This window comes from Alosa sapidissima, chromosome 21, assembly GCF_018492685.1.
Source record: "Alosa sapidissima isolate fAloSap1 chromosome 21, fAloSap1.pri, whole genome shotgun sequence".
Lineage (NCBI taxonomy): Eukaryota > Metazoa > Chordata > Actinopteri > Clupeiformes > Clupeidae > Alosa > Alosa sapidissima.
Window position 1 is genome coordinate 22938650 of NC_055977.1, and position 27500 is coordinate 22966149.

General features: G+C 45.8%; 1 protein-coding gene across 1 annotated transcript in view; it reads left to right on the plus strand.

Moving 5' to 3' along the window:
• The window catches only part of csmd3b (CUB and Sushi multiple domains 3b), a 387713-nt gene that overhangs the window by 267503 nt on the left and 92710 nt on the right, over window positions 1–27500 (plus strand). Inside the window, 6 exon segments of the mRNA XM_042077517.1 lie at window positions 2200–2387; window positions 2994–3188; window positions 3808–3924; window positions 20507–20620; window positions 21983–22078; window positions 26066–26269. Of these exon segments, the coding sequence (XP_041933451.1) occupies window positions 2200–2387; window positions 2994–3188; window positions 3808–3924; window positions 20507–20620; window positions 21983–22078; window positions 26066–26269 (914 nt within the window).

Genomic DNA, 27500 nt, shown 5'->3' on the forward strand with positions numbered 1-27500 from the left:
GGTAGGGGAAGTGTTTCAAAGATACTTCACTGTTTATAATTGTCTCGCAGAGGGTGTAGCCACACTGAGTGCTGCAAATAGCCCTGGCACACGCACTGCAAGTGGAACATTCCTCGTTATCAAAGTTGATAAGTGTCAGCTCGGAGCTACAAGTCAGAAACCCTTATTTGTGTCGTATCCAGACGTCCAGCAGCGACTTTTGTTTCGGTGCTGAGACCTAAATGTCTGAATGCTTTGTCTGCTAATAGGAAAATGTCCTTGTGAAAAAAAGAAAAGAAAAAAAAAACGTAAACAAACACACTGGAGATCTATTCAAGCAAGCTTCCAAATGAATGCTTTTGTTCAGTTTCTATCCCGAACAGTTTTGTTACACTGTCCATTACTGGCATTATTCCTCTTAAAAAAAGAAAAAGAACCGGGAGGGGTGGAGGGGTGGATGACTATGAAATATGTCCAGAGAGAGAACCGAAGAACAATAGTGAATGAGGCAATGATATTGGCAACACCATTCAATTCAAATGGCATCCATCTCTGCCCATTGTTATCTATTATCTATTTGCCCCCGATCCAATTACCACCGAGCTAATTGTGTTGTGAGTGACAGCTCTAGAGGCTGTACAAAAGAGGGAGTAAAAAAAAACACACCACATCTGGTTATGGAAAATTAATTACCTTTTTAATGTGGTGTCGAAGACACTTTCCATGTTTGGATTTTCATTATCTCACAGTGAGCCTTTAGCGACTGATCGGAGTTCAGTGAAGTGTTGCAATCTCACTTTAGCGTCCATCCTCCGAGTACTGAAAAGAAAGCGTAAGATCAGATACACGTTTGCGCTAAGTCATGCTAATGACTGAGGGTGAAGCCCTACCATTCTCTGTATGGTTATTCCTGCCGCTGCTGCTGCTAGTGTTGCTGAAGAGGTGTGGATGTTTATCCACATACACCCACTTGGAGGTGTGGGCAACCAATACATGGCAGAGTGTCAGATAGGAGGCTTGGTGGTTGAGACTGTGTTTGTGCGTATGTGAGTATGTTGGTGTGAGTGCTTATGGGATTTCATATGTAGGTCTAGAAAGATGTCAGAAAGGGGCGGAGGGTGAGGGTGAGGGGTGAAAGTAGTGGAAGGATGGAGGGGCTTTTCTGCTCAGAAAGAGAGTGTTTGCCACATCCTTTTCTTTTCATGCAGCTCGGCAATTACACTCTGGGTTATTTATAGTGTGTGTGTGTGTGTGTGTGTGTGTGTGTGTGTGTGTGTGGTGTGTGTTTATAATGTGTGTCTTCGTGCGTGAGCACTGGTGCTGTCCCCCTACCGTGCAGATAAGGAGGAGCACTGAGCAGCAGGGGGCCGACAGTGTTTGGTCTGAAAGAGGCGTGTGTGTGTGCACATGTGTGCATAGGTGTGTCTGTCTGTGTGTGTGTGTGCATATGTGTGTGAGTCTGTGTGGCAGAGAGAAGAAGGGAGAGACAGAGATGATCTAAGACTTCCGTGGATTAGTATGTACCGTTGGCATCTGCCGTCACATTTCACTTTCTGCAACTAGTTGAGAACTTTGACAGTCTGTCACCTGCCATGCAAACTTCTGCTCCTGAAAACACACTCCTTGGCGTCTTTTTCTACATCACTTGTGGTATCCTAGAAGTCAACACCACTGTTAAGCTGTCTGGAATCACATCCACTCAATTGGTCCAAATATATAGTGTAAAAGAGTCAAAATGTAACAAGTTCAATTTCAATTCAATTTCATGGCGCTTTACAGAGTGTTAGACAACAAGTAATACCAATAAAACAAAATATATCTACCTAACTATATACATTTGATGTATTAGAGCAGACCCCAACATTCCAAGACTTACCATGTGATAGTATGACGCTGAGGTTCTAAATACATAAAATAAACTTAAAAATGGATTGCCGTTTGGTTTGTCTCCAGTCTTGTATGCGAGTGAGAAATCACATTCTATGGTTCAGCCCAGTCCGGTAGCGAGGAACACTGTTCCTGAGTCAACTGACATCATGTGACTTCCTCGAAAGACTCACCCTGCTTATTGGCAGGGCTATTTTAGAGGGATCCTTTGATCTGCCTGGATGTTCACCTCTCCTTTGATCTCTCCTCTCCCTCCCTCCCTCCCTCCCTCCAAATCCCCAACCCCACCCCCCTCCATCTTTTTGTCTCCCCCTTTCCATCCACCTCCCGCAGCTTCAGCATCGAGCCCAACTACGACTTTGTCTACATCTACGACGGGCCGGACAGCAACAGCCCGCTCATCGGCAGCTTCCAGGACAGCAAGCTGCCCGAGCGCATCGAGAGCAGCTCCAACACCATGTACCTGGCGTTCCGCAGCGACGGCTCCGTCAGCTACACCGGCTTCCATCTGGAGTACAAAGGTAAAGCGTGCTGACGGTGGGGTGGGGTGGGGGGGCTGCCATGGCACCGAGCAGCTACCACTCCGCCCCGTGTCAGGGCCGAGGCCCTCCTCAGACGTCCTGGGACCCCTTGGAGTCCATTGATCACATCATATCAAAGCGCTTGAAATGAAGCCTGCTTTGACTAGCCACGAGCAGAGGAGTCGAGTCGGCACGAGGCTGCTTTCAAAATAAGCCCTCACACTGTCATATGTAGATTTCTCTTTTTGGTGCTGGCAGAGCTTGCTTGCCTAAGTATAGTGGCTGTCACAGGCAGACACAGACACAGACACAGACACAGACACAGACACAGACACAGACACAGACACAGACACAGACACAGACACAGACACAGACACAGACTTTTATACATTCTCGAGATACACTTGCTTGCTTAAGTACGGTGACTGACACATACATATACACATACACACACACACAGATAACATGACACACACACACACACAGTGGTAACATGACATAGAAAGGAGAAAGGACAGCAAGAGAGAGAGAGTCACATAGTCCCAGGATGTCCTGGTCAGACAGTAATCATGTGCCGTCCCTGCTCTATTTTACCCCCTGTTCCAGCCAAGCTACGGGAGTCTTGCTTTGACCCGGGCAACGTGATGAACGGCACGCGACTGGGCAGCGACTACAAGCTGGGCTCAACGGTGACGTTCTACTGTGAGGCCGGCTACGTGCTGCAGGGCTACTCCACGCTCACCTGCATCATGGGAGACGACGGCAGGCCCGGCTGGAACAGAGTGCTCCCCAGCTGCCAGGGTACATGCATAGACACACACACACACACACACACACACACACACACACACACACTCATGGCCACAGGGACTATGTTTATGATTATGGTTATTGTATTTAGCAGATGTTTTTATCCAAAGCAAACCAGCAGGACTAATGGACCCAACACAAATTATCTCTGGTCTTTCACTAAATTGTATTTCCAAAACACTTATAAGAACCAGTTTTTGTTCAACATGAGATTTAATCCTGGAAACACCCTGAAGCACATCACAAAGCATGAGTTCATCTTTATAAATATTTTCTGCGATCTATAAAAGTGTTTAAAAATGGCAGCAGTTTACCATCAGCGCTAAGAGAAAATATATTGAACTGTCTTTTTTTTCTGTCATTTCATTAGTTTTGAAAAAGAAACCGCACGTTACTAAGTAGCTTGTAAGAATAAGTAAATGCTACTGGGCCATAGCTCCTGCTTATCTTCTCACAGCTGGCCTCATTTCCTTACCACATCAGATCAGGACTAACGTTTGCTCCCTGCATGTGTGTGTGTGTGTGTGTGTGTGTGTGTGTGTGTGTGTGTGTGTGTGTGTGTGTGTGTGTGTGTGTGTGTGTGTGTGTGTGTGTGTGTGTGTGTCCTTAGCCCCCTGTGGGAGTCGGTCCACTGGTAACGAGGGCACTGTTCTGTCGCCCAACTTCCCCCGGAACTACACATCTGGTCACAGCTGCGTGTACGCCATCTCTGTGCCCAGGGAGTTTGGTGAGTACTCTGACTTGAGAACTAATTTCCCAGCAGGTGCTCATTCCATAGGGAGATAAGCTAGCATTTCCTCAAACAATAAACTAGAAAATTGGATACCGATACATAGTATAGTTGTACATACACTCACAAACATGATTCCAAAAGGTACGTTTTGAATGTGGAGTGCTTACATTTGTGATTTGTCTGATTTCTGTCGCGGTGGGTTTATCAATTTTACTCCTTGATTTGGGCTGTTAGTTTCTTCTTTGTTGAAGAGATCGGCACACTGTACGCAAATACAATGTGAGAATGGCTCTCTGAATCTAATCTGGAAAACAGTACTGATAAATCTGTGTACAGTGGTTCAGCCTCATAAGAGACCACTACTGGAGATGTTACTATGTTGGTTATCTGACTGGTTCCTTTCTCAACCTCTCAACTTGATCTAAAATCGGAAATCCATGTCAGAGAGGTGCGTCTCTTTTTTACTCAGAGATAAACGTGAGGAAACAAAAGCACTTCGGTGAGTGGTATCCAGTATTGTAACAGACTCGGGCATTTGTTCTTTTTCTCTCTTCCCCCACCTGTCCTCCCCTTCCTCCTCCTCCTCCTCCTCCTGCTTCCTGTCCAGACACTAAGGGGCTAATGGAGAGCATTGAGTGAGGGGATTACGCGTCCAGCGCTGATCCAAAACTCTATCCCCGCGACCCAGTCCTGTCACTCTTCCCAGCGTACAGTTAGCCGCACGCCAAAGGCCCCGAGATATCCCATTAAAAAGGGGGCGGCATTTGTTCTCTAAAGCCCTGACAAGGAGAGTCAGGCTGTTTTGATATCTTTTCGCTCAAAGGGGATTTGGGGGGGGTACCCCCCCACCTTCCCCTTCCCCGTCACACAGCTTCCCCAAACCCAATTCTCGCATGAAGAACTCACTCAGCATCACAGTGTCAGGCCTTGCTGTGGGAGCTTAACAGGCTTCTCAGGGACTAATATTGGGCATTAGCCAGTCTTCACACTGCCTCTCCCAAACGAAGCATTTGCTTCTCTTCCACAGCCCCCGAAACTGTCAGCGCCTACTTGCACCCTAAACTGTAGCGGAAAAGAAATGGTTAATGAGGAGAGGGAGAAGACAGGATTATGCCACAGGAAAGGTGAAAAGCTGACAGCTGAGGGAAAGGCGGAGACTTGCTCCCAACAAAACCCTGAGCTTACGTGTCTTTCAATCAATCAATCAATCAATCAATCTCACCTAACTCTTAATAGGAGTCACTCTAGTCAACCTGTGTTTGAGGCAGGAATCACTCTGAGGTATGGTGCAACATCAAAGACCCCTACTAAATAAAAATGGGTATATTTTCCAGTGTATGTTCCGAGAGATCTTTTTTTCTCTCTTGGATGACTGTCCAATTAAATGAAGGGTGATGGAACACAGCCAAGTTGCCTGTGGCATAATTGAAGTATCCATTCTATCACAGGAGGCTTACTTCTCCCATGGGAGCCAACATGCATCGTTGTAACATCGATACAGGCAAAAAATAGATTTGAAAGAGCAAAATGTATTTATTTTGCAAAAGACCAATGCTCGGTATGTTATAGCGAAGTGAAGCCACAGTTCAGTAATTTCATTGAATTTCCATCACAGGTAATGGCTTACATGGATATACACATAAACAATTGTATTAGATGGCTTTGTGGGTCTGCCACATTTTCTGCCATTAGCTTTGATTGACCCCAGTCAGTATCAGTATGAGCAGTGTTCTCTGTGTGTCTCTCCACAGACAGCGTGCCCACACACTTACAGACAGGTAATGTAGACACACACACACACACACACACACACACACACACACTGCAATGGAATGATGGATATATTATTCACAAATGCAAACAAATGAAACATAGAGAGGGACATATGTAGAAGTAGTAGCCTGAGATCACAATGTAAAACTCCTCTAAGTGCACACATATACCCAGTACAACAGTATGCCTAGAGTGATGGACCAATTGCAGTTCTCCATCCAGTAGTTGTGCTATTTTCACACCTGTGTGTGTGTCTGTGTGTGTGTGTGCGTGCACCCATGGGGGGTCTCAGTGTCTATAAGTGACTGTCAGATTCTGCTGCTCTGTGGGAGATCCTGTCACTTAGCCTCTTGATGCAAGACCCAAGCTGGGAAAAGCTTGAGCATTACCATACACCTTAACCTGATATTGCACAGCCTGCATTTCCAGGCGGTGATTAAGAGCTTAAAGTGTGTCTCGGAACAAAGCCTTGGCAACAACCGGTCGACTTCCCAAACTAAAAGGCATGTATTTCGCTCTAGGTGCCAGGCTGCCAGCCACTTTTCAGAATATCGGAAATCCATTTTGTAATCCATCTGTCAAAGGTGCTTTCTATTTCCAATTTGTTAAACTCAAACCCTTATTTTATTGTAGTTTTCGATATAGTTATGAATTACGACCTAGAAGGCCCCTGGCATTTCCTTGGTAATTTATTAATTTTTCAGAGAAACAGACCAAACACCAACACTTAGCTAAATATGGACTGTGTGGTCTGGTGGTTTGAAGCATCCATGTAACTTAGGAACAGCCTTTTAAAAAGCTGACACCCCCCCCCCCCCATGCTTTCCCATGAAAGTCATTTACTATTTCATCAGACAAGCACTTTCATAAAAACTGAAAACCGCCCTGGCCAAAACCCAGCGCAACTCTCATCTGCCAGTCACTCATGTGGGAGGTTTATTTATTTAGTCGGGGATTCACTTATTTATGTTGCGCTCGCTCACTGTGGTTTTTTGACAGTTGAACTTTGCTGCCGTTACGCTGTGTCTGCTCCAAGGTCGCCAGTTATTGGATAATGTCTTGAAAAGTCTGTACGCTACTCACATTCACTTGAGCACTTTTGGTGCTTAAAGTGTTCTAGAGCAGTAGCTTATTTATTTTAAATATTGAATTGAATTATGTCTTTTCTATCAGTATGTTTTATCTGTGAAAGATGTCGGAAAGATTTATGCTAAACATTTTTTAAATGTGTTTAGAGCCAGGCACGTTGCTGCATCAGTCAGCAGTATTTAACCTGTAAAGGTCAGAAAGTGTAAAGCAGAAAGCATTTAGGGAGGAGTCGCTCACTGATGAATGTGACCTTAACACATAATGGCTGCCTATTTGCAAGCAGCGTGTCTGTTTGTCCTGTCACCATCCAGGCTTGATTAAACATGTGGCATCTTGCGCTGATGTTACCATGTACCTGTAAGACCTCCTTTTGAGTATATCACTGTACCCGACTGATTGAAGATTCTCTCACTCATAAAATCATTTTTTAATGTTGCATTGTCAAGAAAGGTCATAGTTTCGCATCAACATTTAGATAGTCATTTCAGGTCATTTTTAGGTCATTTTTAATTTAGGTAAAAGAGAGGTTGAAGTTATGATGCAGAATTTGTGGACTTCATTTTAACTCCACTCAAGCTTCAACTAGAGGCTGGGATGGCACCCGCAGATGCCACTGACCTGACTACAATCTATCAATCTGTCTATCTGTACTGTCCATAGTACAGGATATCATGCCAGGATAGCAATGGCTGCCTCCTGGCTGGATGAGAGCAGTGAGAGCTGGGATTGAGATCTCAGTCGTCGAGCACAGCCGAGCGCTGACACGTACAGTAGACTCGCCCTAGTCACAGCACCTGGGGAGCCAAGCCAGTCGCTCTGCCACCAAAGTCAGTACAAATCTGCCCAAAACGCCACTCCACCCCTTGTCTCCCATGACTGGGAACACCACAGCACTTACTCTGCCTACCAGGTAGAACCCCCCCGATCACACACACACATACACACACACACACACACACACACACACATGCTCTCGTTCTCTCTCCAACTGGCTCCCACACGCCATTCATACATTAATTTCCCCGGGATGCGGAGACGCTGTTAAAAAATGCACTGCTCTGCAGCCGTTTTTTAATGTTTCATTATTCTGTCACAAAGAATGATAGCAGCAATATTTCAGACAATGACAGGTTTGGTCGAGGAGATGAATTATTCAGTGCACCCCTCCACCACCACCACCACCCCTTCCTCAACGCACACCCCGCATCTATCCACCAACCCCACCACACACACACACACACACACACACACACACACCTTCTACTCCTTGGCCTGAGGCACACTCCGACAGTGCATGGAGTGATTGTGGAGTGAAAAAAACAAAAAAAACCTGTGCATGGTTCCTCGGGAAGGGAAAAAAGCAAGATGTTTAATGATGTCTGACTGTTAAATATTGCACAGAAGCTACAAACACTCAGATGGTAAATTGCAATTACTCAAGCTATTTGTACACAGTATGTGAATGTGTATGTGTGTGTGAGAGAGTGTGTGAGAGTGTGAGTGGGTGTTTTCTCTCACTTGGCTTGAGGCTCTGTGTGTTTTCCGACATGCCGAGCACATACTTGCAAAAGTCAACTTCGCAAATATAAAAAACAATAAACAAGATGTGTTAAAACACTCTTGAGTATTTAACAAAGGAGGGCTTTGTTGGAAAGAGGGTTGGAATGATGTGTTAAAGTCACATACTGAACCCCCCCGCCAATCATTTATTTTTGCTTTGGTGCTTTGGTGTGTTAATTAGGTGTTGCAATTCCTCGCTCCTCGCCACTCGCCACGGTGAACGTTTAATCAAGGCCCGGACATTGATTGCTTAATTCATTGCTTTAAACATACTGTATGTAATCTCCATCTGCTTACCCGCGGCAGTCAGCGCTGGCTGTTGTTTTGGCTGTGAAAGTTTGTGTCCCGAGGAGCCATTACTTTGTGCTTTTAAATGTCAGTGGGTTTTCATTAGTTAAGCCGGCAGGGTCTAGCTGGAGTGGAGAGTGCCTTGCTGAACGCCTTTTAAGCCCATTTGGAGACCGTTCGTCTTTGGTACCATGAGACCAGAGAGTGTCATCAGCGTGTAGAATTAGCTTTTTTTTATTGCTCCTTTTAATGTGGGTCTCTTCCACGCACAGGGGAAGCATTTGAACCGCCATATATGGTCACTTGTGACACAAAAGAGCCAGCATATGCACGTCCGACAGCCGGTTCGATTTCAGCGCAGCATGCCTCCGTTACCCCCCCCCCCCGCTCACTTTATTTTGATGTCCTCTTTGTAGTCCAAAACTTTCCCTGTGTGTAGTATGTTCCTTTGTCCTCCACGCCGTTGTGCAGGGGATAAAGACTCGGTGGTGTCGAGCCCAGCCTCTGACGACTGTGCCGTGATACGATGAGGCGGTTTGGCCTGGGACTCACGGTCGTCGCTCTGCCTCGGAGTCCTCCTCCTCCCACTCGCACTCCCACTACTCCTCCTCCTCCTCCTCCTTCTCCTCCTCTGGCCCTGGCTAGCGATCTCCATGTATTACCACCGTGGCCCCATCCAGACAGCAGGACCCAGAGGATAGGGATTTGCATTAGCCAGGCTTATTTGTGATGCATTATTCTGGCCTTGGCCTATCATCAACGGGGAGGGGGAGTTTTTTTTAATGAACATTTATTGACTCCCAGCACATTATTGCCAGTCAGAGAGAGAGAGATGGAGGTTGAGTGCGGGGATACAATGTGTGCTTGATCTTCCACGCCGGCCCTCGCAGTAACCATGGAAATGACACTCACCCGCCCCGCGATTTGAAGACGACAAAAAAAAAAAAAACTTTTCAGATGAACCCAAAGGAGTCACGAAGTGTGGCACAGACGGAATAGGGAAAAGTCATCTGTGGGAGTCATTCTCACTTTTTTTTCCAATCCTCTCCAGATCTGTCCATCTCATTCTGACACGTACGGCACTAACAGGGCTCCGCATCTCTCTCTCTCTCTCTCTCTCTCTCTCTCTCTCTCTCTCTCTCTCTCTCTCTCTCTCTCTCTCTCTCTCTTTCTCTTTATCTCTCTTTCTTTCTCTCTCTCTCTCTCTCTCTTTCACTGTCTTTGTCTCCAAGAGGCAGACCGTCAGCCTTCACCAGCATCGAGCTTGGCAGGTGGCATGGCGTCAAAAAACCACATTGTCATCCAACTCGAAAGAAAAACGTCTCTCAAATCCTACTTGAGTCGGCGTTACATATTTGCTTTTTTTATGACATTCCAGGTCCATTGCTGCTGTTTGGCTTGACTGCCTGCCTCTTATGCCAATATCCTTGTCACTGCTGTTTACTGTAAGGAAATAAACATGGGAAGGTTGGGAGATATGTTTGTTTCCACTGTCTCCTCGTCTTGGGTGCCAAAAATGCTTGGAAATGTTGTAAATGTTATGCTCCCACTGAGAGGAAGACAGCTTGTGGCCATTAGGGGAAGGCAGGGGGTTAAAGTCCATATTTGCAGCCTGCTCCGACTTGATATTCACCCCTGACCTTTGGGGAGGAACCAGCATGCATCACCCACCGTGGTGCCCGAGGTTAGCGGAGGCTTTCAGAGCATGCAGCCAAAGATCCTCCATTTTAACCCTGTCTGACGCAGCCCTGTGCAGTGAAGGGATGCCCCCACCCACACACACACACACCCACACACACACACACACCCACACACACACACCCACACACACACACACACACACACACACACACACACACACACTCACACACACACACTCACACACTCACACATTCTCTCTCACACACTCACACACACACTCTTCTGTCGACTCACATGAGGAGAGGGGACATAGGGGGGCACTGCATGCCACACTCCCGGTCAAATTTCACATCAATGCCAACATCAACCTAAGGCAACAGTAGCAGAGCACAAACACACACACATAAGCAGACACACACACATACAGTCAGGCACACACACACACACTCACACACACACAAACACACAGAGTTCATTTTTGTCAAGCTTAGCTCAGGGTCTTTTCTGCCTAGTCAGGTTCTAGTCAACCAGAAGAGCTCAAAGTGATTCACCCCGTGGCAAAGATCCTAGTTACAGCTGCAATCAAAAAATGAATAGGGAAGCGATTTGATTTGATTTGAATTGCTGTGCTCTTCACAGTGGTTTCCTAAAGAGTGCCGTCGAAGAGCTGGCAGCCTTAAGACGTTCTTGCTATTTTTTTTAACATACATTTTTTGTAATGTATGGATTTTATACAAAACTCCATACCATATCACCCACCATCATACACGTAAGGATTTTTAAAGGTCGGGCATCGGGCAAGGGTATGTTGTGTTTGAAGATTGACTCGTTTTACGAAGCAAAAACAGGGACACGTTAAATGAAATCATGCTAGCCAGCCGGTGCACTGTTAAATCAGAAGCCAGCAAGCCTGTACCCACATCCCAACATGCCATTCCACTCTTTGGGCTTTGGTGCTCATCCATGGCAACCTACTGGCACCCCAAATGACAACAGAGGGGGTTGAGCGTGGCACTCGCTATAAGTCAAGTTGCTTACATGACGAAACAGAGCCGGATAAGTGTTTTGTCATTGGGCTGTCGTGGACAGTGTTCAGGCGTATGGCTTAGCAGGGATGAGATGGGGTATAAGGGTGAGGAGAGTGTGTGTGTGTGTGTGTGTGTGTGTGTTTGCGTGCGTGCGTGTGTGTTTGCGTGCGTGCGTGTGTTTGCAGAGCTGTCGGGAACGAGAGGATTGTGATCTCCCTCGGAAAAGGAGAGGCAACAGAGGTGCCAGTTGGACCCCTTTCCACAAAAAAGGGAAGGTGAATAGCTGTTGACATGCTGTCCATCTCCGAGCACTTGACTCACAGAGAGAGAGAGAGAGGGAGGGAAAGAGAGAGGGAGGGAGGGAAAGAGAGAGAGGGAGAGAGGAACCCCCCATGGTGCGTACCAACTCTGGGTTGGGGCGAAGCGTTGGGTTTAGCGTGCTCATCCAAATCCCACAGATGGGTGGAATGCTAATGTGGGGATGAGAGTGGGCCGAGCCAGAGACTCCTCAAACAGTCACCCTGCTCCCCAGCGCCATGCAACACACAGCAACACACACAGCAACACACACAGCAACACACACACACATCATGACTGGGCTTTAATGCAGGCTGCTGCACAATGCTGACTCTCCCTCCCTCTCTCTCTCCCTCTCTCTCATTCTTTATGAGCCTGCTTTTCTCTTTCTGCCTCTTATTTTACTTTATTTGTGTGTGTCTCTGTTTCATTCTCAAACCCTGCACTCACTCCCTCTTTCCCTCTTCAGCCCTCTCTCCTCTCTTTGTCTTTTGTCCGTTCTCTCCCTCTTTCTCTCTTGCGGTCCATTCTCCTTTCTGTCTCATCTTACCACATCTGTGTGTGTGTGTTGTGTTGTGTTGTGTTGTGTTGTGTTGTGTTGTGTTGTGTTGTGTTGTGTTGTGTTGTGTTGTGTTGTGTTGTGTTGTGTTGTGTTGTGTTGTGTTGTGTTGTCTGGTCTGTGTGTGTGTGTGTGTGTGTTGCTTTCTTTCTGTTTCTCTGTGTCTCTGTTTACTTGTCCTATCTCATGCTGGCGTATGTGCCCAGGCTGCCAGGCCTTGTGAAGTGTACACAGAGCTGTATGTCTCTGTCTTCAGTGCTCTGTAGGACTTTCTGTTTTTTTACCCTCTCACCACCCCCACATGTGTGCCCTTCACTCTTTGTCTTGATCATGTATTCTCCTTATCTCTCCCTTTCTTCCTCCCTCTCTCTCTCCCTCTCTCCCTCCCTCTCTCCTTCTCTCTCCCTCTCTCTCTCCCTCTCTTCTTCTCTCTCTCCCTCCCTCTCTCCTTCTCTCTCTCCCTCCCTCTCTCCCTCCCTCTCTTCTTCTCTCTCTCTCTCCCTCTCCCTCTCTCCTTCTCTCTCTCCCTCCCTCCCTCCCTCTCTCCCTCCCTCTCTTTTTCTCTCCCTCTCCTTCTCTCCCTCCCTCCCTCATCTCTTTATTTGTGCTTGATTCCTCTGTCCCCACCATGTGGTGAGAAAGCAGAGGACTCTCTTTCTCTCTCTCTCTCTCTCTCTCTCTCTCTCTCTCTCTCTCTCTCTCTCTCTCTCTCTCTCTCTCTCTCTCACACACATACACACACACACACACAAACGGGCAATCTAAACCAGCACAGCACGTAACGTAAACAAAATGTGACATTTCCCCACGCTCATAAGCGTTCGACCATGGCACCCCGGCAATATTTGACAAGATGTGATTTATGCCTGCAGGGAACCACATGTGACTTATGGGGGAGATGTACAGTAACCATTAATTATTGAGACCCCAACAGACACATGTGGCCTTAGGACCGTTGTCTGTTATATGGCTGAACATGTGGCATTATCTCTGCGGACGCTGCCTATAGTGTGCCGTGTGTGAAGGCTGCAAAGGCAAATGTCAGATTCTGCCAGGGTTGTATGAGGAGGAGTATTTAAGGATGCTTCATGTCATGTGCACTATGTGATGACCACCAATTACTGTATAGTTAATGGTGCTTATTAGAAGCAGAAATTGTGGATGTCTTACAGATTAACCACATGTCTTAGTTCTATGTGAATAAGAAAAACTTGAGTGGATGGCATAATTTTCTGGCCTCTGACAGACTGTATGTTCCTATGATCTCTTAAAAAAATGTCATATAAGTGCTGTACTTATTTTTAGAGTGGGTGTTTGCTGTCTCCTATCTGGCTGCCGTGCCGCAATAGTTGAGCGAATGGCTCCCTGAGACCAGTAATTAGGACAGCCATTATATTGGCAGAGAGGGAAATGGACAGAGATGACTGTTTTCCATTTGGCAGGCTGACTCATGGCTAAGCGAGGGTGTCAGGTGCACACACACACACACACACACACGAAAACTTTCTCTCTATCTCTCTCTCTCTCTGTCTTTCTTTTCTTTTCATTTCACTTGCCTTTCTTCTTTTTTTTCTCCTGTGGGGCTGTGAATCCACCAAGTCCCTCAGCGAAAAAGCATAAGAAAAATAAGAAACAAAGAGAGATACTCAGTAAAGGGAGGTGTGGGATTGCAGTGTGGATGCCCAACGTAGGAATGGGAGGGAGGAATGAGGAGGGAGGAATGAGGACTGATGTGTTCCAGACGAAGGTCCAGACTGGCCTCACTGAGCTCGGAGTCCATCCACAGAGAGCTCCCTGTGGGAGGGAGGGAGAGACCCCCCCCTGCCCCCAACATCCCTGGCTACCCAGAAGCATCGTGGTCATGACCTTGGTGAGGCCCTCGCCTCAGTGCGCCCCACAGCCCCGTTTCCAGTGCGTCCGAGCGAGAGAATAAAGCAATGGGATCTGGATCCGCTGGGTCTCTGGGGAGGGAGGACATAAAGCAAGAGTTTGTGCCTGCAACACTTCCCCAGTGTGTGTGTGTGTTGTGTGATGTGTGTGTGTGTGTGTGATGTGTGTGCGTGTGATGTGTGTGTGTTGTGTGATGTGTGTGTGTGTGTGATGTGTGTGCGTGTGATGTGTGTGCGTGTGATGTGTGTGTGTGTGTGTGTGTGTGTGTGTCTGGCTCGTGTCTAATGGAGGCTCAGTTCCCCACACCCTGTGTCCAGCAGATTTCAGTAACCAGCCGGTCACACCTGCGTGCTCCGTGGAGCCCGAGCCAGGACCGAGCGCAGCGCTCATTTCCATGGAAACGGCTGAGCGAGGACAGTGTGGCTTGGCCTGAGGTGTCAACACACACACACAGTGTGTGCTCCATGCAGCAGCATTAAAGCACGGATGTGACAGTCGAGCTGTTCTCTCTCTCTCTCTCTCTCTCTCTCTCTCTCTCTCTCTCTCTCTCTCTCTCTCTCTCTCTCTCTTTTTCTCTCTGATATTTGTGGTAATTACAGAAAAGCAAAACATAAATTGCTTCAAAAGGAGATTACAATAAAAAGACTATGGTTACGGTATTTGCGGTCTTCCTTTGATTAGTGTCCTTTCCTGAGGCGGTCATCTGAAAACATGGGACAGAGCGTGGCGGTAGCAAGGTAGTCTTTTGGACTTTTCTCTCTCCCATTCAGTATTTTATGGCTGCCTGTCCTGTCCTCTAGCACTGTCACTCTCTCTTACCTCTTTTTATCTTGTGTTCTTTCACCCTGTCACTCTCTCCTTCTCTCCTTTTCTCTCAGTCTGTCAGTCTCTTTCATTGTTCTCACACTATCTCTCCAACTCAGTCTCTCTGTCTTGTTCTTCTCTCTCCTTCCTCTCTCCATCTCTCCTTCTCCATCTCTTTCTCTCTCTCCCCCCTCTCTCTCACTTTTCTCTTTCGCTATCTCTCTCTGTATGTTCTTTAAAGCTGTTGAAGGATGCCACCCTTCCCTATGTGCTGTGTGCACTGTCTATTTGACATGTGGTGCGTGGGCCTGACATCTGCCTTTATCGTGTGACAGGTTCATTCTCGCCGGGCGCTTGCCTTCTGGAGATATTAACCATTGCAGAGAGAAAGAGAGAGAGAGAGAGTGGGAGAGTCAGGGGTAAACAAGCAAACCTGCTAACCGCTCCCGCGAGTTTCAGTCTCACAAAGAAAAACCGAGAAAGATGTCCATCAAAATGTGGTGAGATTTTGTACCGTATGGGACGCCACATGTGCAGCTTAGGACCAGGACCAGAAGCACGAAAAGCCTCCTCACCCTTGCAGGACCACAGGGGCCACCCAGTGACCAGGTCTGTGTGTTTGGAGTAGTTGCCTTTTGTGCATGGCTTCCCATGAATAGCATCCTCGACATCCTCTGCGGACCCCATATATATATTGCACTTTTCACATCTCTCATGATTTCCATGAATACTTCATATACTGTGGCATGACACTGTGCTCAGACACGGCTGTTTCTCAGATATTTACGATGGCTAGCTATGGTAAAGCTTAAGCTATATATTTTGAATTTCACATTTACATACTGTACAGCTCACTTATGCTAACTCACTTAGATGGTTGTCCACAGCTAGGAAGCATCGAGAAGACAACAGTTTTTATTAGTAATGGCTCTTTGGAAATTCAGTTTAGAATGTAATGTGGGATGTTCTGCTAATTGATACAAGCTACAAGCATACAAATATACTTACATATATTAATACAAGCTAATTATCACAAGCTACTGTGTATAATTTACGTGCTTTGCATACAACTCTCATATTCGTAAATGTTTTCAAGAGGCTGTCCAGTGTGTGCAAAGTTTTCAGTTTGCTGTTTATCTCACGAGACGTTAGCAGTTAGCCCTTCCGTACCGTTTGCATTTGCAAACCATTCAGTCCATTAACCCAGTGCAGCAGTTCTCTGTAATGATGAGCAAACTAAATGGCGGGGGCCGACTCGGCACTCCTTTCAAGCCATAGACCTCCACGGCAAAAGTCATCAGCATCAATCCGTCACCTCCCTGACTGGCAGTGTGAGGCTAGGGGGCCCAGGGGCCCGGGGCCAGCAGGGGCATGAGGAGCACACGCAGCCGTGATGCCCTGAGAGACAAACACAAGGCGGGCAGGCGGGCAGAGATAGAGGCGGCCCCCGTCTGCCATTCCAGCACACATTGCAGATTAGGCTGGCATCGGGCTCCTGCTGCAGTGAGCAATGACGTCATCGACACACACACACACACACACACACACACGCGCGCGCACAGCCCTCCCTTCTTAACGCTAGCTAACACTCTCAGAGCTGGCTCCTCATTCATCTTGGTGAGCTGTCACAAAGGTGTAAAGCAAGGTATACGTGTGTGTGTGTGTGTGTGTGTGTGTGCGCATGTGTGTGTGTGTGTGTGTGTGTTTGTGCGTGTGTGTCTGTTTGTGCGTCCGTTTCTGCCTGATCAGGATAAAGCAGCAGTCACATGCGGCTGCAGCTTGCTGCTATGAAACAGAGAGACAGCCAGCAGGAACTCTTTTTAGGAAGGAGAGGGGAAAAAATCGTTCAATCTTTCCGTCTCCCTCTTTTTCCATCTCTCTCCTGCAAAATGTTCCCCCACACCCGCAACCCTCCAAACGGGCCTGAATTAATCTATGGCCTCATTTCCATATAACCCAGTAAGCATCTGTCAAAACGTGTTAAGTGTGAGACTCACACATGAGTGGGCAATCTCGTATGGGGCTGCATATCTCTCTCTCTCTCTCTCTCTCTCTCTCTCTCTCTCTCTCTCTCTCTCTCTCTCTGTAGAGGAGTCGGACCACGTCACTGCCTGTCTGTCTGCTTACTTACCTGCTGAAGGTGCAGGTGTTTCACTCCCTGTGTGGGCGTGACGGCAGGGCAGCCATGGAGAGAGAGGGGAGGTGGGGTTGGAAGATGTGGCTGTTTTGTTGCATGGAAGGTTTTTAATGCGTGTGAATTCATCACAATACTGTGTGTTTCCTCAACGTATGAACTCACTCTTGTAAATATATTTTTTTATATTTGTGTGTGTGTGTGTGTGTTTGTGTTTCTATGTTTGTATTCCTGTGGATATGTGTGTGCGTTTTGTGGCATTGGGGGTGTATGACCATGTGTAGGTATCTGAATGAAGTAAAGATTGTGTTTGCCTGTCTATATACTTTATATCGGTTCTTATGTTGTGTGTGTGTGTATGTGTGTGTGTGTGTGTGTTTGTAGGGCAGGTAGGGGGTTTAGGAAAATGAATGAAATACATTTTTGTATAGGCTACCGTATGTCGGTGTATATTTGATGCTATAGGGATGTTGAGAGTTTCCTTTCGCATCATCATGTTGGAAAGTCTGAATGCCTATAGAGTATACGTATTTATATGTTAACACGTGCATCAAAATGTAAAAGAGGAAACAGTGCACTTGCACTCCCTCGTGTCCTTGAAAGGACCAGACTTCACATGCAAGCCTATTGAGATTTATCCTCACAGCAAAGTGAGCCAAATAAAAGGAACCGATAAATATTTGAAAGAGAAAAAAAAAAGGAATTAAAAACACCACAGTGCCGGGGCGACGCACGTGTATGCTGGGAATCTGAGTTTTCCAAGTGGCTGTGTTTGCCAGGGATAAAAAGGCTCACATAGTCGCCCGTGAATGTACTGTACTGTATTGCAGACTTTTCCTGCCAGCCCAAATGAGTAGGGCTCTCTTGCTTGCCAACACGAGAGCGTGTAGCAATGAAAGTGATGAAGAGACTATACTGTATAGTTCACCTCTGCCGTGGCCTCCTCTCTCAGTCACCTTGCCAGCTCCCAGCCCTGGAAAAGAAAAGCATCCCCATGGTGAGAAGTTGACTGTTGCTCGCGCTCGTTCGTGATCTTTTTGAAAGTTTAATATATGCAGCCAGCCAGAGAGCACTGTCGCAGTCAGCCGCATGATGGGCTGGAGCCTGATTTTTGCCAAACACGGCTCAGGCGAAGGGAGCGTTGCAAATCCCCTTGCCCTTTTCCCTCCTTTTTTCCCCCTCCTCTTCTTCTTTTTTTTTTTGAACTGCAAGAGTACGCTGGTATTTCACATTGCCTACGGTGACACTGCACTAAAGCATTACACTGGAGAATGTGACAGCAGTGGCACAAAAAAAGTATTTTAATGTTTGAACAAACAAAGCTCATGTTTGGATGGGTCGGTTTGTTTTAGTGGACGACCACTAATGAGTTGAGCAGTGCTGGGCACCCTTGCCCCCCCCCCCCCCCCCCCCCTTCCCCTCTCTCTCTAGCTGGCTAAGCAAAGATATGAAAGGAGCAACAGTTTGCTCCTGTGTGAAGCTTGTGCATCCGTGCTTTGTTTAATTTCCCCTGCATATTCCGAAATGTATTCATGAGAACATTTTGTTCCCCAGAACTAAGCATTCAGGTGCAGTTTTGTAAAGTTCAGCACAAGTGTGCCTCCGCGTTTGGACATCTGGGGCGAGACCAAAAAGAGTGAGCTTGTCTTGAGAACAGGTAATGAAACAGGTATCATGAAACAGGTATCATATTTGAGCCCAGACTACTTCTGGTCTCAGCGCAGTTGCGTCCTGCGGGGCTCGTCATGTATTTTCTTTTTCTTTTGTGGCTAATACGCATTTGATTATATCTCATTAAAGTTGCATTCACAGCGCTCAATTGACTTCACCCCTGTGAGTCAATAGCCCTTTTTTCACATCCAGAAAGAGCTCTAATTGCAGCCCAAACAGGGGTAGGAAGGATTCCTAGCCTGTTTCGTCCTCCTGTCTTCTCCAAAGTCGGAGGGTGAGGGAAGCATGCTGTGTTTGCGGCCCTTAAGTCTGATAGCCCCCTTTGAGGTGTGTGTGGGACCAGTAGTGTGTTGTGTCATGTGGTGTCGTGTTTTTTGTTTGCATTTGTGAGCGTTTGTATGTGTGTGTGTGTGTGTGTGTGATCCAGTAATAATTATTACACACCTTCGGCCGAGGACAGCAGGTAGCTCTTTTTCCCTGCTTAATTAGGACGTGGCGACGGCAAGCATATGTAGCCCGCCATCGTGCCTCGAGCCTCGTGTCATTTCATTAGCATCTCTAACAGATTCCTAATGCCCCAACGTACCTGCTGTGAAAACCAGTGGTGCCGGGCAGCTCGTGGCACAATAAAATCAGATCAGCACACTGGACCTGTTGGGGCAATCACTTGTCCTTATTAGGCCGCACTCTCTCTCACACACACACACACACACACACACACACACACACACACACACACACACACACATACACATACACATACACATACACAGACACACACACACACACACACACTTTCGTTACATGTGAGAGGAGACCATCATTGACCAGCAAATGTTGACCTTTACATATTGAAAAAAACTTTATCTACAGGCTGTTAGCCTTTTTCTGTAGTGTGTGGGATGTTTTCTTCTGTTTCCATGGAAACAAGGAAGAATACGAAATTGCTCAGGCAGTTCAGATATCTTTGACTTTCCTTCCCTCCCTCTCTCTGACTAAACTCATGCAAGTTTTTCTTTTTCTTCTCTTTTTTCGATAGATAAACTACTTCCCGCTCAGTCATTCAGGGCAAAGAATGTTTGTAATGCTAATTAGCAGCATAGTAATGATTGTGTCCGACTTTAAAATGACACGATCAAAGCGGTGGATGGCAAATGAGGCTTCGTCTGTGCATGAGACGGTACAGAAGGATACAAGCCCAGTACGCCACTGCCGCCCTCTAAAAGAGAGAGAGAGAGAGCAAGTGAACAGCAGGGAGATAGATAGAGAGAGAGAGAAATAGAGAGAGAGGGGGAAGATAGAGACAGAGGGGGATGCTGTTCTGTGAGGTAGCCAATTAAATGATTTTAAATAAACATACAGTCTTATTGCCTTGGGGAGTCCTTTTGTGCACTTTCTTAAGCGCACTGATCTAATGAAGAATAATGATGTACTTGTGTAACACTATTAGCAAATTAGAAAGGCGCGTTCCCGCTCACATGGCGCATAAGAAGAATTAAGGGGAGCGCTGGTTTACAAAACAACCTTAGTCCACCAGGACGTGTCTTCTGTTTCAGTTTTTGCCATTTGGGAGCTCTGAAACCAGGCAACTCTGGCCACCATTGGGAAATAAGCAATGCCACAAGCACTTCTCCACAAGCACTTCTGAGCAAGAAGATGTCACCGGCCTAGCTCAGGGACGGACTGTTGTTGTCTCTATAAAAGCTGGACTGTGCCGGTGTTGTGTTTTTCCTGCCCGGAAAGCTTGCGCCTCCCATGCGAGATCTTAATAATTAATGCTGTTTTCCACACTTCTTCTCACTCTTGTTCTTTTTTTTTGTGTTTGTGTCTCTCTTGTTGCAGTCCTGTTTGGACAGTTTGTGTTGTTCCAAACCTCCCTCAATGACGTGGTGGACATCTACGACGGACCCACTCAGCAGTCTCCTCTGCTCTCCTCACTGTCAGGCTCGCACTCAGGTAAACCTTGCCATCCCACATATAGATCGATGGACACACACCCACACACACACACACACACACACACACACACACACACACACACACACACACACACATTGTTTTCACATATATAGATGCACATACATGTAAAGTTAGTAATCAAGGATCTTTGATGTAAACATGTAGACTATTAATCACAATTAACCACAATTAATCACAAACACTCACAAATACTACACTCACACACACTCTCAGGTGCACACAGAAACTTACACAGACTCACACACACACACACACACTATAACACTCTAAACATACACACATACACATGCACATGCATGCATATACAAGACAAGACTTGGACCAACTGGTTGCATTTTTCTGTCATGTAAAAGTCACTCCAGACTCCCTGAGGCTCTTAAGCCCCTGCAGCTAGAAGCCATACTGTATGTAGCACCCCGCCCTTTGATCCCCATGGCGTTTAATCCCCTCCAGTGAGGGACTCTGCAAGGGGCATGAGAGCAGACATCACACACAGTGTATTTGCAAACACAGACACAAGCATGGACATTAAAATGTGCCTCCTCATATCTTTTGTAGCTTCAAGGGGACTGGCAGAAGTCCATCTGGACACTTACTGTAATCACAGGTCTTTGGCAATAGAGCTCTGACTTGGTCTTTAGAGAAGCAGGCACCTAAGATGACCTCCCTCAGATGTAACGCCCCTCTCTGATGGAAGGGACAGATAAACATTTCCAAAATTTTAACAACGATTTTGCTTCCACAAAGGCCTCTACAATGCTTAAGGCAGATGCTGTATCATCTGTGTGTGTGTGTGTGTGTGTGTGTGTGTGATAAAGGGAGGGAGAGAAAGTTAAATGACAGGAAAATTACACCCTTCCCAGAGTGCACCTCATCATTAGGACCACTCTTAACCAGGCCCAGAGAGCGAGCAGGAAGACGAGTGCGGATGAAAAGCTGTTAGAGCGAGAGATGGAGAGGATCCGAGAGTGGGGTGAAACGGGGGTTGGTGAGCGATCAATAGAGAGACAGGCGGCCCTTATCAAAGCCTCTACCCCTCACGCTTCTTCATATCCTGCGCAAACGCAAGCACTTGATTGAATTTGCCCATGAAAAGGCTAAAGAGACGAGAGCAAAAACACAAGGAGTAGGGGCAGATCAAAGCCACGGGGTACCAAGAGCCTTCTCGTCCAGTGGACACCAATGTGTGATCCTAAGTGGTTCGGGCAGCACGAAAGGAGCAGGGGTCCACGAGAGAGAGAGAAAAAAAAAACTCCAACATCAGCATCACAACATCCATGAAACAATGATGTCATGCGTCTCTTTCTTTCTTTCTTTGTGTTTTCTCTCCGGCTCTAGGGGAGTCTCTTCCTTTGAGCACAGGGAACCAGATCACCATCAAGTTCACCACCGTGGGCCCAGAGACAGCCAAGGGATTTCACTTCGTCTACCAAGGTATGCCTGTGGACCACTAGCTGCCATCAGCACAGTACCAGTCTTAAGAGTACCAGTCTAAGTGTCAGGCAGAGAACCCCCTTAATAAAGCTGATGATATGAAGTATTAGTAAATACAGGGTTCCTACGCAATATGGAAAACCTGGAAAAGTATGGAATTTGATTTTAGTAATTTCCAGGTCTGGATAAGTATGGAAAAAAGAAACAAGGGTATGGAGAAATATTTGTGTTTCCAGACTATTGCATTTGCAGTACTAATCACTTAATAACTAATAACCTACTGTTATGTAGCTAAACTGTCAGTCCCCATCGTCAAGATACTGTACAACTATGATACAACTAAGATACAACTAAAAATGACCCAGCTAAAATGTGTAGGAACCCTGTAAATAAATGTGAACATTAAAACGGCAGAACATTCACAGCTCTTTATTGGTATGCTACATAGTTCAGTATAGGTCTGTTGATCACTTGGGTAATGTGTAACTAATGTCTAACTGGGGTTTCTGTGCGTAGAAAGATGCAAATGTAATTACTGTAAGCAATAGTTGAAGAGATAGTTGACAAAACACAGAAGAGTAGTTCAGCTGGTTCAGAATGTTCTAGACATTTGTAAAAGCAATCCACAATTTTCTTTTCAGTCTACCAGCCCCCACCCCAGAGGTTTGGTAGAGCTTTTCTTGTCAGCTATCTGTTGACGATGCTTACCAGCTGAAAACCCGTCAGTTCAGCACTATCCGACGCATGATGATGTTCTGCTCAGCAAATGTTTCAAATATCCAGGGAAATGGTTTTCTTCTTTTTTCCCCCAGAAAAATAAATAAATAAAAAAAGAAATGATCAAGCTTCTTATAACTCTGCAGAGAGAGAGAGAGAGAGTGAGTGGGGGAAAAGTACCATGAGTTCCTCTCTAAATCTCCTCAAAGTAGTCTGTCGGGACCATGCGGGTAGGAAGTGTCAACGTCCCGCAGTGTGGCACTGTTTTGAAAATGTGCCAAAACCCCCCTCGTCTCCGCTAGCCGGCCGAGTTGAGTTGCGTGTGCAAAGCTCCCTAAACGCCAGTCTCCCGACGCCTTCGCCTGATTCGTGCATCTTTACAGAAGCTGAAGGACTGGAGGCCAGTGTTAAGCCTAACCAGCTGCACCTCCATTGTGAAGCACAGAGAAGGGATGGGGCTGCCATTTTGTACAGCTCTTAACCACTTAAATGCATTGACACTGTTAGAGAGAGAGAGAGAGAGAGAGAGAGAGAGAGAGAGGGGGAGAGAGAGACTCAATGTGCTTTATCATTCATTAGTTTTTAAAGTGTGCTTCGTGTTTCTCAAGGTTGTACACCGCAATCTCAGCATTAGACCCTCGTGTGATTTATGTATTTTCAATGGATGAAAGCCACTGAGCGTGAGCGAGCTTCTCATGTCCATTTTAAACGCACATTTTCACTGCATCACGAAACTCGATGAATGACTCATTCATCGAGTTTCGTGATGCAGTGAAAATGTTAATTTTGTCACCTATTTTTAATTTAGTCTTAGTCTTAGTCATTCAAATATCATTTTTGTTAGTCAAGTTTTAGTCGACTAAAAGTCTCGTCATTTTAGTCTAGTTTTAGTCAAAAGAAAACTAAAGGTATCTTAGTCTTAGTCAGTTTTAGTCAACACATTTTAGTCTTTTTTTATATCAAATTATTTCTGTTTACCATTTAAGTCAAATAGTGTTTCACACATCTCAATTTTCCAACAATATTGTGTGTCCACAGGGCTACTCGTCTGTTATAATTACTCATTCTGATTTTTTGTCAGTCAGTACGTTTACATGCACAGGTAAGTCGAGCTACAGTTATAGCTCGTCTGGGATTTGACCATAGACAGTAAAATATTTGACTGGACCACTGTCATATTCGTAGTAGGCCTATTGTGTTGACTAATTATAGGCTACTGTTGAAGTAGGTCTAATCTTTTTTTTTTTTTTTTTTAGCTAGGGTTAGTTAAGTGGTTCTGAAACTGAAAAAGTTTGAGAAACACTGTCATAGGCCAAAGTATTAATGTTTTACTCCGCCTCGCTAGATGGCGATATGCGCCCAAACACAACACATTCCCCAAACAGACTCTCCATCTTAGCCATAGCTAACTTGCTAGCGAACTTTCCATATTAGCTTACTTGCTAGCAGACTTTGCATCATCAGTCTAATTCAGTGGTCCCCAAACTACGGCCCGCGGGCCGGATACGGCCCGCCACCTCATTTTGGGTGGCCCCCCAAAACATGTCCGTGGTATATAGCAACCGGCCCGCACGAGAGTACGACATCGTCAAACTATAACCTCCGCAATTTCCCCCATTCATTCTCTATGGCGAGTCTTAACAGTACACATGTAATACTCTTTTTGTCCACTGGTGGTTGTTTTGGCGCTGTTTCGCGTTTGCCATCAAAAACGGAATGAAATGTAGGCCTATCTGCAAAAAATGCAATGAGGCTATGCTGACTGCATCAGTGCTCAAAGTATTCTAAAAGTTTATCAATGAATTGTTAATAACTAACTAACTTATATTCAAGTCATTTTTCTGGGACTTTCTGGGATAATTATTTTTATTTGTTCAAATGTGGGCGGTGGTAGTGTAGTGGTTAAGGAGCTGGGCTAGCGTGCAGTAGCCTGAAAGTTGTCGGTTCAATTCCCGGCTTCCACCGTTGTGCCCTTGAGCAAGGCACTTAACCCCAAGTTGCTCCGGGGACAATGTGATCCCTTGTAATATAGCTGACATATGTAAGTCACTTTGGTCAAAAAGTGTCTGCTAAATGTAATGTAATGTAAATGTAATGTAAAATGTTGAACTCATTCGGAATATTTTGAAAACGTAACAGCTAGATATTCTGTCTTGTAGACGAAAATGAAGAGAGATTTTATCTTAGTTTTTATTTCATGCAAAACATTTTAGTCTCGTCTTTTTTCGTCAACAATAATGCATCTTAAGATAGTCTTAGTCAGTGTTTCAGGACTGCCGTCTCGTCATCGTCTCGTCTTAGTCATGAAAAAAAAGGTCGTTGACTAACATATTTCCTCTCGTCTTGTCTGACGAAATTAACACTAGTCTTTAGCCCTCTCTGAACAGCTATCAAACCAAAGATGTGTCACCAAAACGCAGAGATTGCAGCCAGCCAAGGCTGAGGCAAATTGCTCTCGCACAACAACACTATGGAGTCCTTTTTTTCCGAGTCTCTCCTGTCGGCTAAGCCAAATGAAAAGCGCTGAAGTAATGGCTGCTCGCAGGCTCAAATTATGGTTATGGGCGCCTCGCAGCAGCAAACATGTTGGAAACAAGGATGATGGCAGTCACACACTTTGGCTAATAGTCCAGTGTGGCTCTCAAGCATTTGGAGAGTGTGTCCAGATTTGTTTTCTTATTGGGTAGCATCACTGAAGCAGAACACTATAAGACTGTAAAACTGTGAATTGAATGAATTATCAACTTGCTCTAATTGTGTCTCCAGAGCTATTCCGAAAATAAATAGCAGATCTCTTGAGTTTGGTGTAGTCCACAGTGCTTTTGCTGTGATGGTGAAGCCATATTGAAGAAACCAAATCTGCAGTATGATTCAGTAAAGTAATTACAAATTGTTTTTAAGCAGCCAAGTCATCACGTTTTAAATAATACAGTATTTTAGGGAAGTTTCAGTCAGGTGTTTGATCTAATCACAGACAGTACAAAACATCCACTAGCAAAAACAGTCAAATATCTTAAACGTTTTGCTGCTACCAGAAGGGTCTTATTCTTATTCTCTTGCACCTGTGTGCTGTAATTGACACAATTGACCACATCAGCATATGGAAAACTGAGCTGGTCTCTCTGAATGTTACTCTTCAAGATGTGTAAAGTACTTTGAATTGCTTTGTGTGTGTGTGTGTGTGTGTGTAGCGGGGTGTAGTTTCAGGACTGTCCAATTAGGTGTAGGATTTTCAACACCTTTTGTCATCCTCTAAAACTTTGTCCTCAGCGGTGCCACGCACAAGTGCCACCCAGTGCAGCTCAGTACCCGAGCCACGCTTCGGCAAGCGCATCGGGAACGACTTTGCTGTGGGTGCGTCGGTGACATTTGAGTGTAACCCTGGCTACACCCTCCACGGCTCCTCAGCCATCCGCTGTGAAGCAGTGCCCGACACCCTCGCACAGTGGAACGACTCCTTACCCACATGTGTCGGTAAGATATGCATCAACATTTGTATTTCAGACATTCTATTGACAATATTGTGGGTATTTACACAGTATGTACTGTAACAATGCACATTTGTTGTTAAGTATGACTTAATCACCTTTAACTATAATGTAACATTGTAAGATTATTGTGAAGTACTGGTTAGCAGCATTTTATACAATTCAACATTATTCAATTACTGCAAAATACTGTTTAGTAGCATTGTTGTAAACCAGTGTACAGTGGACCAAACAATCAATTGGAATAGGACTGTGTCACGCTTCAAACATCTGCTGCTAGTAGTGCTATCCCAGGAAAATAGAAGAGTGACTACTCAATGCTCCTGCCAGAAATACCGGTAACACTGAGAGAGAAAAGAAGAGATAAATTGAACAGTGTGAGAGAGAGAGACAGAGCAGCGAAACATAACGTGTCACCAGGAGGCTTCAGCCACCCCGAGCTGTCAACCTTTTTTCGCCTCGGAGACAGAGAGGGTTGATTAGTGTTGCGTTTGCCAGCTCCGTCCAGTGCCCACGGTTGCAGCTCCTCGCCTGGAGCGCCTGAATGCAAACAGGCCAGACGTTTCCCCTCCCGCCGCCCGTCCACTCGAGTGAGCGGGACTTTAGGAGCGCTGGGCATGGCCGGGGGGAGAATGTCCTGATGAGCACGCCAGCTCATGCAATCTCTGCCATCCTCAAAGGCCCAACAACAACGTCTGTGTTAATGTCCATGCAGGCCACTTGTAAGGAAATGGCAAACAAAACATTCCTGTGTCTAACACGTTGCTCTTTTGTCATAATGCAAGTGATATAAAGTGTTGAATCAGACCATTTTGGATTTCTTGGAGCACTCCACTACAATATTCGTCCAGTATGTCAAGCAAATAAAACAATCACCAAGCTGACATTTAAGATGAATATAGATACACTGTATGTGCACGAATGGTTCAAGCAAGCCAAACCTTGTCTGAGCTGTACAGGAACAAAGGTAATGCTCTTTTCTGTCATTATTTGCTGGCCAGCAGGGTGTTGTCTGGCTGAAAGGTTAGGAATCCATTCTGATTACCAGGACCCCTGCTGCATTCTATCAGTGCTAAAATATGAATGAGCCTGAAATTGCTCTGAACTGTTTTTGTTCAATAATTTACCACCCGACACAGATGTATTGAGCTGGCTTCCACATACTTCTCCATTCTCTCTCTCTCTCCCTCTTTCTCTCTTTCTCTCTCTCTCTCTCT